General features: G+C 39.4%; 1 protein-coding gene across 1 annotated transcript in view; it reads right to left on the bottom strand.

Moving 5' to 3' along the window:
- The window catches only part of Erc2 (ELKS/RAB6-interacting/CAST family member 2), a gene marked incomplete in the record, with an annotated part of 884729 nt that overhangs the window by 600015 nt on the left and 271322 nt on the right, over positions 1–13392 (bottom strand). The window contains 1 exon segment of the mRNA XM_055612370.1: positions 8741–8896. Coding sequence (XP_055468345.1) covers positions 8741–8896 — 156 coding nt within the window.

Genomic DNA, 13392 nt, shown 5'->3' with positions numbered 1-13392 from the left:
TGTGTGTGTGTGTGTGTGTGTGTGTGTGTGTGTGTGTGTGTGTGTGTAATTAGATTAACCTACATGGGAATGGGTTATCAAATGAAAAATCCACTGCCAGTTGGTCAGGAGTGTACTAGAGACTACCAAAACAATCTTTGTTGTTCATCCTATTGCTGAAGATACCATACTTTGGTCATAGGATGTGGAGAAATTAGGTTGGCATTAACCAGAAAGCTTCCTCATGTTGGCTAGATTTCATAGTACCAGTATCTACGAGGGCTGCTTTGAGGGAAAAGTTATCAGCAGTCCTACCTAGCTGTGAACCATAGAAGCTATAATAATAATAATAATAATAATAAATATGTCAAAATATGCTCATGGGTGAAACAACAGCATGAATGCTAGGTGGTTACTCAACTACTTCTCTGATTGAATTTGAAGGTGTGTGTGTGTGTGTGTGTGTGTGAAGCACAGTGCCTTGTGCTAATATTCTGCTTTCCTCCCTTACAGGGTCCCTCACTGAACCTAGGGATACACAGCCAGCAAGTCCCAATGATCCTCATGTCTGCACTCCACAGTCCTGGGGTTCATACACAGACACATCAGCCTCATGGGTGCTGGGATCCTGTGTGCGCTCACATAGCAAGCAATCTTGCCCACTGATGCATCTCTCCAAACCTCCCCTGCCTCTTCAGCATGTTGTTCATGCTGCTTCTGAACAGCAATCCCCACATCCTTTCATTCTGTCTGACAAGATTAAGTGGAATAGTTAATACAGCCACATGATTTTAGTTCAGAGCAACACCTGGGATTTCTCTCCACACTACTCTTTCTTTGGCTTTTCTTTCTGCCTTGCTTCGAATGCCTCTCTCTCTCTCTCTCTCTCATTCTCTCTCTCTTTTGCCAATAATTTAAAAGTTATACATAGATTTACATTTGTTTCACTTAATTTATTTTAATCTTTAGGCTGCAGCTCTAAAAATTATAAAATTTATCTTTTTAACTTATCATCTTCAATATTATGTTCAATCTTGAGCTCTGATCCAATTACCAGACTCTTAGCTGTGTGTGGTGGTACACACCATTAATCTCATCATTTGGGAGGCAAGAGGATCTCTATGAGTTTGAAGCCAACCTGTTCACAAAGCAAGTTCCAGGACAGCCCAGGCTACATCCTGAGACCTTGTCTAAAAACACAAATAAACAATAAAAAACCCAGCCCAGTTACCTGGTATTTTACCAATATTATTACCAATTATTATGTCATATAGTTCTATCATGCTTTGATTTTAATAACACTACTTTTAGGTTTTATTTTTTATTTGTTTGTATGTGTACTAGCATCCATGGATGTGGGTACCCATCAAAGCCAGAAAAAGGTATCAGATCCCCTGATTTTGGAGTTAAAAGCAGTTAAAAGTATGAGTGCTGGTCACTCAGATATATTTACATTCTTGCTATTCTGAATAATGGTGCTAAGAACGTTTATGTACAGGATTCTGTACACATAACTTCCACTTCTTGAACATACCTCAGGAGGGAAATCATTAAGCCACAGGTAACAGAATGTTTGGTATTTGGAGAATTTTGACGGTAGGTGCTTTTAAGATTGTCTAAGGTAGTATCTCTCACAGCTCCACTTGTCCTTGGATTCACTATATAGCTGAGGATGACCTTGAACTCCTGACCCTCCTGCTTCTGCCTCCTACCTAGGGAAATATTATAGTCTGTGACATTGTTCATTCCCGCCAGCAATATATAAAAGCTCCGACTTCTCTCAAGAGCCCACTAACATTATTACCTGTCTTTTAAATCATGGCCATTCTGGGGTCAGGTAGTGTCTCCCTGCAATTTGCATGTCTTCAATCACCAACGGTAAATATGGACATCTTTATATGCTGGCATAGATCTCTTAGCCACTCATAAATAATTTTTGGACAAGTACTCTATTTCTCTTATTTAATTTCTTCTGTTCTATTTCCTACTTTAATAAATCCCCCTTCTGCTGTGGCTAATCAAGTATTTAAACTATTCCACTATGATATTCAGTTTCTGTTTTATAATCTTGATTTTTCTAGATATTTTATTTAGTTATCATGAATATTGCTTGGTATCTTTAGAGTCTGTTGATCACTCTTCATATTTCAATAATTTTCTTTGTTTATTTAAAGGTACAGAGCATAATTATTTCAGAGGCCTTGACTTACAACTCTTATGAATTCTATAACTTTTCCTTCTATTGTTTCCTCTTTCTATTGTTTTTCTTGCAGACTGTATGATTTAAAAAGAAAGAACTTTGTCTGGAGAGATTCTTGAGATTGTCATCAGTCATGTGACCAGTCAGGCCATTTGTGTCAGCTGGGCCCTGAGACACTCCCAACCAAGGACCCTTTAAGTCCACTCCCTACCTGAAGGTTCTGGACCAGCTCACATTGTGTATCCGTGTGTGATCTAGCTGAGTCTCAGGGTGCAGAGGGTTACTTCTGGTTTCTCCTTGTACTAGGTCCAGTCTATGCATGGTCCTTTGTTGGTGTTTCAGTCTCCACAAGCTCCTCTGGGCCCCGGTTAGTTGCCTTTGTTGGTCTTCCTGTGGGGTTCCTGCCCCCTCTAGGTCTTTTTATCCTTCCTACAACTTTTCCACAAGACTCCCTATGCCTCACTCAATGTTTCACTGGGAGTCTCAGCATATGTCTCAATCCGCTACTGATAGAGTCTCTCAGAGGACAGCTATGCTAGGCTCCCATTTGCAAGCATAGCTGAGTATCATTAATAGTGTCAGGGGTTGGCTCTCCCCCATGGGGAGGGTCTCTGGTTTAGATATTACTTCAATCTCTGCCCTATCTTTATCCCTGCATATCTTGTAGGCAGAGTACTTTTTTTTTTAATTTATTTATTTTTTACTAATTACAGTTTATTTACTTTGTATGCCAGCTGTAGCGACTCCCTCATCCCCTCCCAAACCACCCTCCCACCCTCATTTCCTCCCATGCTCCTCCCCAAATCCACTGATAGGGGAGGTCCTCTTCCCCTTCCCTCTGACCCTAGCCTATCAAGTCTCATCAGGAGTGGTTGCATTTTGTCTTCCTCTGTGGCCTGGTAAGGCTGCTCCGCCCTCAGGGGGAGGAGATCAAAGAGCAGGCTACTGATTTCATGTCAGAGACAGTCCCTATTCCCCTTTCTAGGGAATCCACTTGGAGACTGAGGTACCATGGCTTACATCTGTGCAGGGGTTCTAGGTTATCTCTATGAATGGTCCTTGGTTAGAGTATCAGTCTCAGAAAAGACCCCTTTGCCCAGGTTTTTTTGGCTCTGTTGCTCTCTTTGTGGAGCTCCTGTCCTCTCCAGGTGTCTCTATATTCCCCTTCTTTCATAAGATTCCCTGCACTCTGTTCAAAGTTTAGCTATGAGTCTCAGCATCTGCTTTGATACCCTGCAACAGCTAGAATCTAGGAAAAACCCAGATGTCCCTAACTGGGGAATGGATACAGAAACTGTGGTACATTTACACAGTGGTATACTACTCAGCAATTAAAAACAAGGAAATCACGAAATTTGCAGCCAAATGGTAGGAACTAGAAAAGATCATCCTGAGTGAGGTATCCCAGAAGCAGAAAGACACACAGGGTATATACTCACTTATAAGTGGATATTAGGCATGTAATATAGGATAAACATACTAAAATCTATACAGCTAAAGAAGCTAAGTAAGAAGGAGGGCCCTGGGTAAGATGATCAATCCTCACTCAGAAAGACAAACAGGATGGGACATTGGAAGGGGGAAAAAACAGGGAATAGGACAGGAGCCTACCACAGAGGGACCCTGAAAGATTCTATCCAGTAGGCTATCAGAGTGAGTTTTGGGTCAATGTTTTTGTGAAGCTTTTTTTTTTTCTTTTCTTATTTATTTATTTATTTATTTATTTACTTATTTATTTATTTATTTATTTATTTACTTACTTACTTACTTACTTACTTACTTATTTATCTATTTATTTATTTAATATGTGAGTGCTCTATCTGCATATACACCTACATGCCATGATAGGGCATCAGATCCCAATATAGATGGTTGTGAGCCACAATACAGTTACTGGGAATTGAACTCAGGACTTCCGGAAGAACAGACAGTGCTCTTAACCACTGAGCCATCTTTCCGTGAAGGATTCTCTTAATTGAACTTGCTGAAGAGGGAAGATTAGCAATGATAGAGTATGCTCTGAAACTGAGAGCCAAATAAACCTTTCTCCTCACAGTTGACTTTGTTACAGGCTCTTTCTCACAGCAACTAGAAAAGCAACTACAACACTATGTATAGCTGGAAAACCACGGGCAAGAAGTCCCATGATATCAGGGAATGAATACTTTTCATCTTGCTTACCAAACTGAAAGAACTGATAGAGGGCTGAAAATCGAATGGTCTTGATCCTGAGAAGGATTCTGAAAGGCCCCAGGGAGAATCCCAGGTATGTGGTGATGGGAGTGGGAGCTGATGGAACACCGCTCTGGTGAGTGCTGGGCAGAGCACACACACCTACTTTTAGCAATCCTGAATCCGCATTCTCTTCTGGGTAAACTACGAGTTCCCTCTCAAGCAGAAAACACAAAAATTGACTCCTATTGGTACATGTTAGCTAAGGTTTATCAGTCTACAAGGAACGTTTTTATGAGTTACAACACATTTTTTTATTTGTATTTGTATTTCATTACAAAGCCATTTTCCAAGGCAGTTGAACAATAACGGCAGTTCATCACTATTATTAACTGGGTTATAGTTCTTGACGAATAGTGTTAACAATTATTAGCTACTTTTCTGACCAACAAGAACAGAATGTAAATAACAAGAGAGCTGGTCAGAATTAGGAATTACCTTAAATGATAATTTAAAGAAAAAATTAGCTGTGCTGTGACCCACAGGACTGGAGCTGTGGACCCCTAATCCCATACTGTTCAGCTGAGGCGCAGCATGGAGCCGGCACACGTGAAACCCATTCTGCTTAAATAAAGCTCCAGAGGTTCTCAGCTCAGCATGCTCTAAGCAAAGACAGAGCTGGAGTACAAACTCCCACAAACACCCAAGGACAGCGCTGTGTGAGGCTAGGGTATGCAGAAAGGAATGTGAATGAAAGCTGCTAATCCACAGAAGAGCGTGAATGGGAAGGAAGAATGTGGCAGGCTCCACACACACCTACTTTCCTCCACAAAAAGGGGCTGATGGTGATAAGGCTGCTGCAGCCTATAAATATTAAACAGGCAGTCTCTTCAAAATAGCTTTCAGACTATCATTGCCAGGAGGTAAATTTTAAATAAATATTTATGCAGACAATAACTAAAAAGGTTTTTCTGAAGGGAATACATTCATAGGGCAAAAAAAAAAATCACATATTTCCAAAAATATGCCTTTTGCTTCTTTTACAGCCATAAACTCAATAAAAATGGAAAGTGATGCAATCAAACATACATGAGGATTGAAGCCAGGAAAGGCTTCTCTGTGATGGCTAGAAAAAAAGCCCATTGGAATTACATCACCTGCTTCATATAAAGCCCATGTGGACATCAGGCACACTTCATTCTGTCTGAGAATTCTTCCCCCACTTATAACTGTGACACAACCAACACCCTAAAAAATCCACTCAGCCAAGGGAAACAAGCTTTTTCCCCCATTACAGATACATCCCCTGGTGTCAAGAAAGTGACATGCTTATTATCATGTGGAGGGTTATGAGGTTTGTAATTTGTCAAAGGTTCATAAAAAAAAAAAGTGTTACAAATTCAGAATAGACGGGAAGACCCATAATAACACAGTGGCACCTTTGACAAACACTGAAAACAAAAGAACAGCCAACACAGAAACACTCAGATCAGTAGATAAAATCTGTGTTAGGCTAGGAACAAAGCCTTCTACAGAAAGGGGATGTCATCATTTTTTTTTTTTGGAAATGCAATTATTAATGTGCTTCATTACATTCTCAGAGGTTTAATGATGTGCCTAAAAGTAATTAAGGCTATTTAATGGCCCCTTAGACTTGAGTTTCACAGTCCAAATTATCTACCTTGGGAGAAAGAGTAGAAATTTGGGTCTCTACCAAGGAAGAGTTGAATAGGACAGGAAATCTTTCAGAAACCTAGGCTCTTGAGGCCAATGTCTAGGTGCAGGGATTTCCACCTGGCCAATATACCTGATCCTTCTGCCTTCAAAACAATTCAAATTCTAAAACTCTGCTACTATGTTCTTATCTTCCACCTTCTTCCAAAATATGCTGTCCTAGTTTTGCTATAATGGCATGTTTGGGTCTTTGGTGCTATTTACTTTAAATCACAGACATTTCCAGAGATCCTCCCCAACCCATACCAGTTACAATATCAAACTGAGGTGAGGGTGCATGGCCTTTTCTATAACTAGTTCAAATATTTCTGTCCAACCTACTGCAGGCTACATTCCCAGGTTTAAATAAGGTACCCTTCCCATTCCTCCCTATAGAAAAATCAAGAAAAGTCAATAAAGAAACGAGAAATAAATGTTATGGTCCAATCCTGTAAGAACATTCTATCAAACAGAGAACAAAAAACTGACTCCTACTAGTAATTTTATCTAATGTTTATCAGTCTATAAGGAACACTTTTATGAAGTAGAGCACATCTTTATTTGTACTCATTACAAAGCCTTTTTCCAAATCAGTTCAACAGTAACAGTATTTCATCACTGTTATTAATTGGGTTATAGTTCTTCAAGAATAATGTTTACAAATATTGGCCACTTTTTTTGACCCAGGCACCGAAGTACTTTGTCTTTTTAACTCTCATTTAATCCCTGTGAGCCATTTCTGAACCTGGCAGTGCTGGCCCATTCTATAGAGGCAGAAAGTATGGCTGTGTGACATAACCACTCTGCTAGAGGCTCCCTGCAAGCAAAGACAAGCTGGAGATGGACCTGAGGCAGCTCAAATCTTTAAGTTAACACTCTTCCCACTATATTCCACCTCAAGACTTCCTCATGCATTCCTTGCTCCAGAGCTTCTGGAACTCTAAAATAACTACCATGAGAAGTGAAATGGTAGGCAAATGTGGGCTAGCAGCCCTCGTGATTTCTTGCTCAAGACTACACAAATGCTATATTCACCTGGACAGAGACTGTAATTCAGGGTAGCCTCAGTCAATTTTGTGCATTTTCAGCTGCAGATGCTGCTTGAACATTCACTCAATCTCCTAGTGTTAAGCTGCAGAGCAAGAAAATGAACTAAATCTAAAACAGCAATTCTGTCCAAAACTTCCAAATCTTATGCATAACTTTGCCCCAGATCTTCCAGCTCAGAGTGACCTGGGCACTGTCCACTGGTCACCTTAGCACTGTGTTGGCTATACTGAACCTAAGCTCTCTGAGCTACGACTAAAGAAAGAAACCAGAAACCAGAACAGAGGATGTCATTGGTATTTGCATCCCTGAAAGGAAATGGCTACATTCAAAGCCACAGGACATTCTTCTGACATGTGCAATCTTTGACCCACGTTTTTAGTCTTACTATAACGCCCACGTAAAAGACAGGGAGTTTTCAAAATGAAGCACTGTGTGTCATTTAATTCCTTGACAAAGCATCCATGTGAACACACATACACACGTGCAGCAAGGGTTAGGTGTATTATTTCTTCAAATAATTTGTAAGTCTGTACAAAACATGGATGTGTTTCATATGTGAGAAGATTGCCTAGACCGTCCCCCCTGACACACACACACACACACACACACACACTGCTTTCTCTAACTCGGCTGAATGTTATAGCAGAGTTAAAGAAAGACTTTTAAAATATAAGACTTAAAATATTAAAATGTTTAAAAAGAGACACAAAAGTGGAGAAAAAAAATGAAATAAAATAAATCAGTAGTGATTACTTTTAGAAACAAAATGCCTTAGTAGGAGATAGAAAAGTATCCAGAGGGTTAAGAGACCTATTTGTGCCACTTATAAATATAATGCTTTTGTGTGTGTGTGTGTGTGTGTGTGTGTGTGTGTGTAACTGATCATTTCAGATCCTCCATCCTCATATAGCCCAAAGTTAAATTTTGACAAATAGAAGCCAGTTCTTTGAACTGTCAATAATGGAGCACGTTACTCTAATAATAATGCTTCCTAAATGTTGAAAAATTACCAAGTCAGAGACAACATAGGCAATCATGTCCAGTACTTACTGGGGGCTTTCTGGAGACCAGACAAGGTTGACTGGCTCCTTCAATTGTATAATCTCTGAGAATAATCAAAGCTACTTTTCTGATCCCTATTTCACAAATAAAGAAACTCCAGCTTAGAAAAGTTGAATAATTTGACTAAATGGAAGCACTGATGCTTAAAATTATTTGTCTTATGCTAAAACCGGAATACCTTAATAACACTGAAATGTGCCAGCAGGCTTAAGAGAGTGCTGCCTTCTGACACAGCACTGTCTGGGGTGGCAAGAAGCCACAAAGAACGGCAACTCAAAAGGAAAGGCGGGGTGGGGGGAGCCGAAAATGTGGGAGAGAAAAGACTAAAGGTCCGTTCACTGGAGCTACTCCTGACCTTCCCAGGGTAGAAACTCCACTAGGGGTTTCCTTGGACCCCTCCTGGAGCCTTTATTTTCTGAATCTAAATATTCTCATGTTCTCCTTTACTATCCATGTATCTCATCTCTCATAGCGCAGATTACATGGGCTTTTGCAGAAGCAAGCAGGTAAACCAAAGCTCTCTTCTCTCATTGAGAACATGAAAGGCTGAGCTCGGCAACCTACCTTGGTCTTCATAAACTTGGAGTGGCTTTTGTACACCTCAATTTGTTTGATCTCCTCCTCACGGTCCTCTGTGTTGAGCACACCATTGGCTTTCAACATCTGGATCTCATCCTCAAGGTCCCGGATGTTCCGCTCCAATGAAGCAATTTTTGTGTCCTGTTGATAAAAGGGAAAGAAAGTTTGAGGGCTTTTTTTTTTTTAATCCATCATTGACAAAACAGAATTTAAAAAGGCAACTCTGGCAGTGTGGCATTTGCCATGCTGCAGAACTAGCCTGGGGTTCGGAAGAGTTTATGTTTTTATGCCTGAGGACCACTTGTCAGGTAACTGTCTGAATGTTCAACGAACATCAAGTGTCTGCAATACAGGGAGTACTGAGATGTGCTTCACTAATGTCCACGAGCCAAATTACTGAGTAACAGTAGCAAAAATAATCTAAAGTAAAAACAAACAAACCAACAAAAACATCCTAAAAATTTCAGTGAAAAAATAATAATTTTGGATATAATTAAGCGGGTACATGTTTCAGTCCACTTGTACACACAAAGGCAGTTTGTTCCTGTTTATTTAATTGTATATTCTATGGCTGCTTTCATGGGCATGCATGGAATTTGATTCCAAGAGAGAAGGAAATTCAAAGTTACTAATTTAGAGAGGGATTCTCATCTCAAACACAGACACAAGTAAAATTAAATAACCGAATCCTGACTTTGTATACTGATACAATAAATATTGAAAATTTATAACAACTGGAAATAATATATCACAACATCATGATTTATTTGGCAAGCAGTCAGGTCCCTACGTGACAAAAAACATGACTACCTTGCTGGCCATTTCTAACCTATTGATTTACAGACCTGAAAAACTAGAAATATTACATTCAGATGTGGGATTAATCGAGAAAAAACATCCAGCAACAGACTCTATACACAAGAGAATGTATAATACTAAACGATGCTTGAGAAAGTACAGAAGAAAGGATTCTTACAGGGCAAGCCACCAAGCACAACAAAAAACATTGCCTTAAGCTTCTAGAATGAGAGTCAATATGTCTAAAGTTGCCTGAAGCATTCCCACTGTCTCCATTTGCCTGTATTATATTACAAAGATGCAATGAATCAGTGTTAAATTTGTCATTAAACGTTGATGAAATGAACCAATAATTAATTAATTTACTTTTTAGAACATGAAAGACTAATTCCACAGTAAACACAATTCATGGCTCCTGTGTTTATGAGTTCAATTTTAAAACATTAGAACAAATGTGTCTGTCTTTTTTGTGGCTGTTGTAAATTTCCTTTTTCTATGTTGCATGTCCAGTATAACCCACAAGTCAGTGTACTAGCACTGATTGTACTATACAATGTAACTATATTGAAAGAGGAAGAAACAAAGGAAAGATGACAACTATTTACGGGCTTACTATGGGTCCAGAACCAAATGCTTAATGTGGTAGCTACCTTCATTAACTCTTAGGAAAATCACATCAAATACTATATAAATCTGAAAATTTCAAAACTATTATAAAATCCTACAGTCCATAGTTTTATTTTCCTTTGAAAAAAACATTGTTTATTGAATTTATCTGAATCCTTATCCTCTAATGTGATAGTATCTGGATGTGTGATGAGGATAGGGTTGGATAAAGGACATGTGGAAAGGACCCTTGGGATGACAGTAGTATTCTCATCAGAAAAGATACTAAGATTTTCTGTTTCTCTCTCACTCTCCTACCTATGAAAGATGGTGGCCATCTGTAAATCAGGATGAGTGTCTTCACCAGAGCTCAACAAAGCTGGTGTCCTGCTCCCACACTGCCAGGCTACAAAGTTCTACTGGTGACACCTCCCGGTCTATCTTATTAAGTAAGGAAGCTGTAGGAAACAGACACCAGAAGCCTCGCTCAGTGACTTGCTTCAGTTTCAAGCTATGAAAATAAGAGGAGGAGGAAGAGGAGTGGCCAAAGCAGCAATAATCAAAAGGCTATAAATTTCTAAAATTTCATAATCTTCAAAGTGAGTCATTTTTAAATCAACAAATTTTCCAAATCATAAAAATGAGACATGCTCAGTTATTAAAAACTTCAAAAGTTATATGACAATTATGATTAACATACTTACTGATTCCCATGACAGCCATAAGACTATTATTCACCATAAAACATAAGAAAATATATTAGTTAAGACAGTAATCAATATGGGCTGGGGAGATGATTCATTGGTAAAGTGATTGTCCTGTAAGTACTAGGACATGAATATGACCCCCAGAATCTACATTTTAAAAAAAGCTGGGCATGACAGTGGGCCACAATTGATCCCTGTAGCTTACTGGCTAGGCAGCCTAACCTTTGTGGTTACTCAGGCCATTGAGAGATCCTGCCTAGAAACTCAAGCTAAACAGTATCCAAACAACTCCCAAGGCTGTCCTCTGGCCTACAAAAGCAAGCGTACACCTGTGCATGCCCACTGCATACACCCTTGTACCACACATATACACACAAAAAATACTGATTGGTAAGGTGCATGTTCCCTTTATCTCTGCTGATGAGATTTACAAGTATCTAACTAGAATCAATGAGAGCTTGCACAAACTAATGCAATCATTATAAGAGCGTAACTGTTTTAGCTGTGAAGAGAAGATTCAACTTCCTTGCTCTTCCTATAAAAAAAATCTCTTAAGCATTCAAGTCCTAGTCTAAAATGATCACAGTTATGTGATTAGGTGTGAGTGTGTGAGAGTGTGTGTGTGCTACAGTAGTAAAACTTGCAGTTCTCATATATTTGACACACCTTTCTGATACCTTCTGGTAAGATTTCAGGTCTCAATCATGTGAACAAAAAAAGAAGAATATGCCTTCTCTGAGTTTTCAGAGTTGCTTCCAGTCAACTCCTAAGGAACTAGTTAGTAATAGCCACAACTAGCAAGTCCTAAACAGATTAGAAGGTACTTCTCCACCTCATTTTGAAGAATTACATGCTATTGAGGAAAATCAGAATGGATCAAGATAGTTTATTCCCAGAGCCAAGCTTCTAAATCTGCATGCATCTGGGTTAAAAGCCTAGTAAGCAGTGAAACAGAGCATATTTTTCACTTCAATAATTTTCTTAAATTAACAACATTTTTTTCTTTTCTTGTTTTTGTTTAGCTGCAGGCATCCCAAAATGCAAAAAGGAAAAGAAAGAACCAAAAAAGGAAATGGGTGCTCTGGAAGAATCTAGTTATTCTTGTTCCTATATTACAAATCTACTTCAAGGGTAACAAAACATATTCCTAAAACTCGTACACACAGAAAAGGCCAAACCAAACTTAAATAGGGCAATACATTAGGATCTACAGCAGAGGATACAAAGCACAGAGAAAGAGTTTGGATTTTAGCTCCGTACAGCATGTTTAAAGTCAGAGAGGGTGAGGAAGCTAAGCTTGAAAATCAGACAATGGCTGCCACGTTCCTCACCACTCCAGTCCAAGAATCCAGGAAGAAGGACGTTTATCTTTTGTTTTCAAAGAGGTTTGTAAGGCTATGACATATGTGTGCCAGCACACATCCAAGGACCGTGGAAGTGCACATCACTCTGGTGTGGCTGAAAGCAGTGTACTGACATTCTTCTTGGAAGAAACGCTAAATCAACACGCACAGGCCCTCTAAACCACGGTATGCAATCAATGACAACACGCTGTAATATCCCCAGAGTTCTGGAAGGTAGGGATGCATTTATTCATTAGTAATCTGAACACTTTTACACTTGCTAATGACTAACATTTTAAACAATCTACTATAGTTTTCAAACACACATAGGTTATTTCACAAGAAGCCATCCTTCAGAAACATAAAATGTAGGGACTGCCTTTGAGCCAGAGACAGAGAAAATACAATACAGAATAACTCCTAGCACCTACAATCTCTGACAGGGCCTGGTGAGTCTGAGAAATGCCTGTTGGAGATGATCAGCGCTCATCAGTGTCAGCAGCTCTAAGAATTTCTGCAGCAAAGTATCCTGCTCATGTTCATCCAGGCTTATCACCTTTAGCCATCATTTTTTATAAATAGACTGGGGTTATAGGGAAGGTTCAGTTTGTAATATGTTTCCCACATGAGAATGAGGACATGAGTTGGGATCCCTAGCACCAGTTTTAAAAAGGCAGGCGTGGTGGCACACACCTGCAGTCACAGGGCTGGGAAGGCAGAGGCAGGGGCTCTCTGGAACTTGCTGGCTGGCAATACCAGCCTTACTGGTGAGCTCCAGGTTCAGAGAGAGAGAACGTGACTCAAAAAAATAAGGTGGAGAACAATCAAGGAAAACAGCAGATGTTGACCTATGACCTCAATATTTTCCCTTGTACCCAAGATAAAATATCAAAATTTAAAATAAATATTCAGATGACTATATCCACTTCTGTCACTCATAAATGGTAACCAAATGAGCTTGGTAGCACATGCCTATAAACCCTATAACCATAGATAGCACTCAAGAGGTTTAAGCCAGAGGATTACAAATTCAAGGGTAGCTTAGAGTGTAGAGAGAGATATAGGAGAAGGGAAGTAGTGGGTAATGAGGAAAAGTGAAAAGAAGAGAAAAAAGGAAAAAGGGTATATAGAGGGAGGGAGAGTAACTGAGTACCTGCAGTGACTAGGGAATAAAATAATAAAG

The sequence above is a fragment of the Psammomys obesus genome, unplaced genomic scaffold, assembly GCF_907164565.1.
Source record: "Psammomys obesus unplaced genomic scaffold, mPsaObe1.curated_primary_1811, whole genome shotgun sequence".
NCBI classification, from domain to species: Eukaryota; Metazoa; Chordata; class Mammalia; order Rodentia; family Muridae; genus Psammomys; species Psammomys obesus.
Note: the sequence above shows the minus strand (reverse complement) of the source record. Positions and strands in the feature narration are given on the sequence as shown.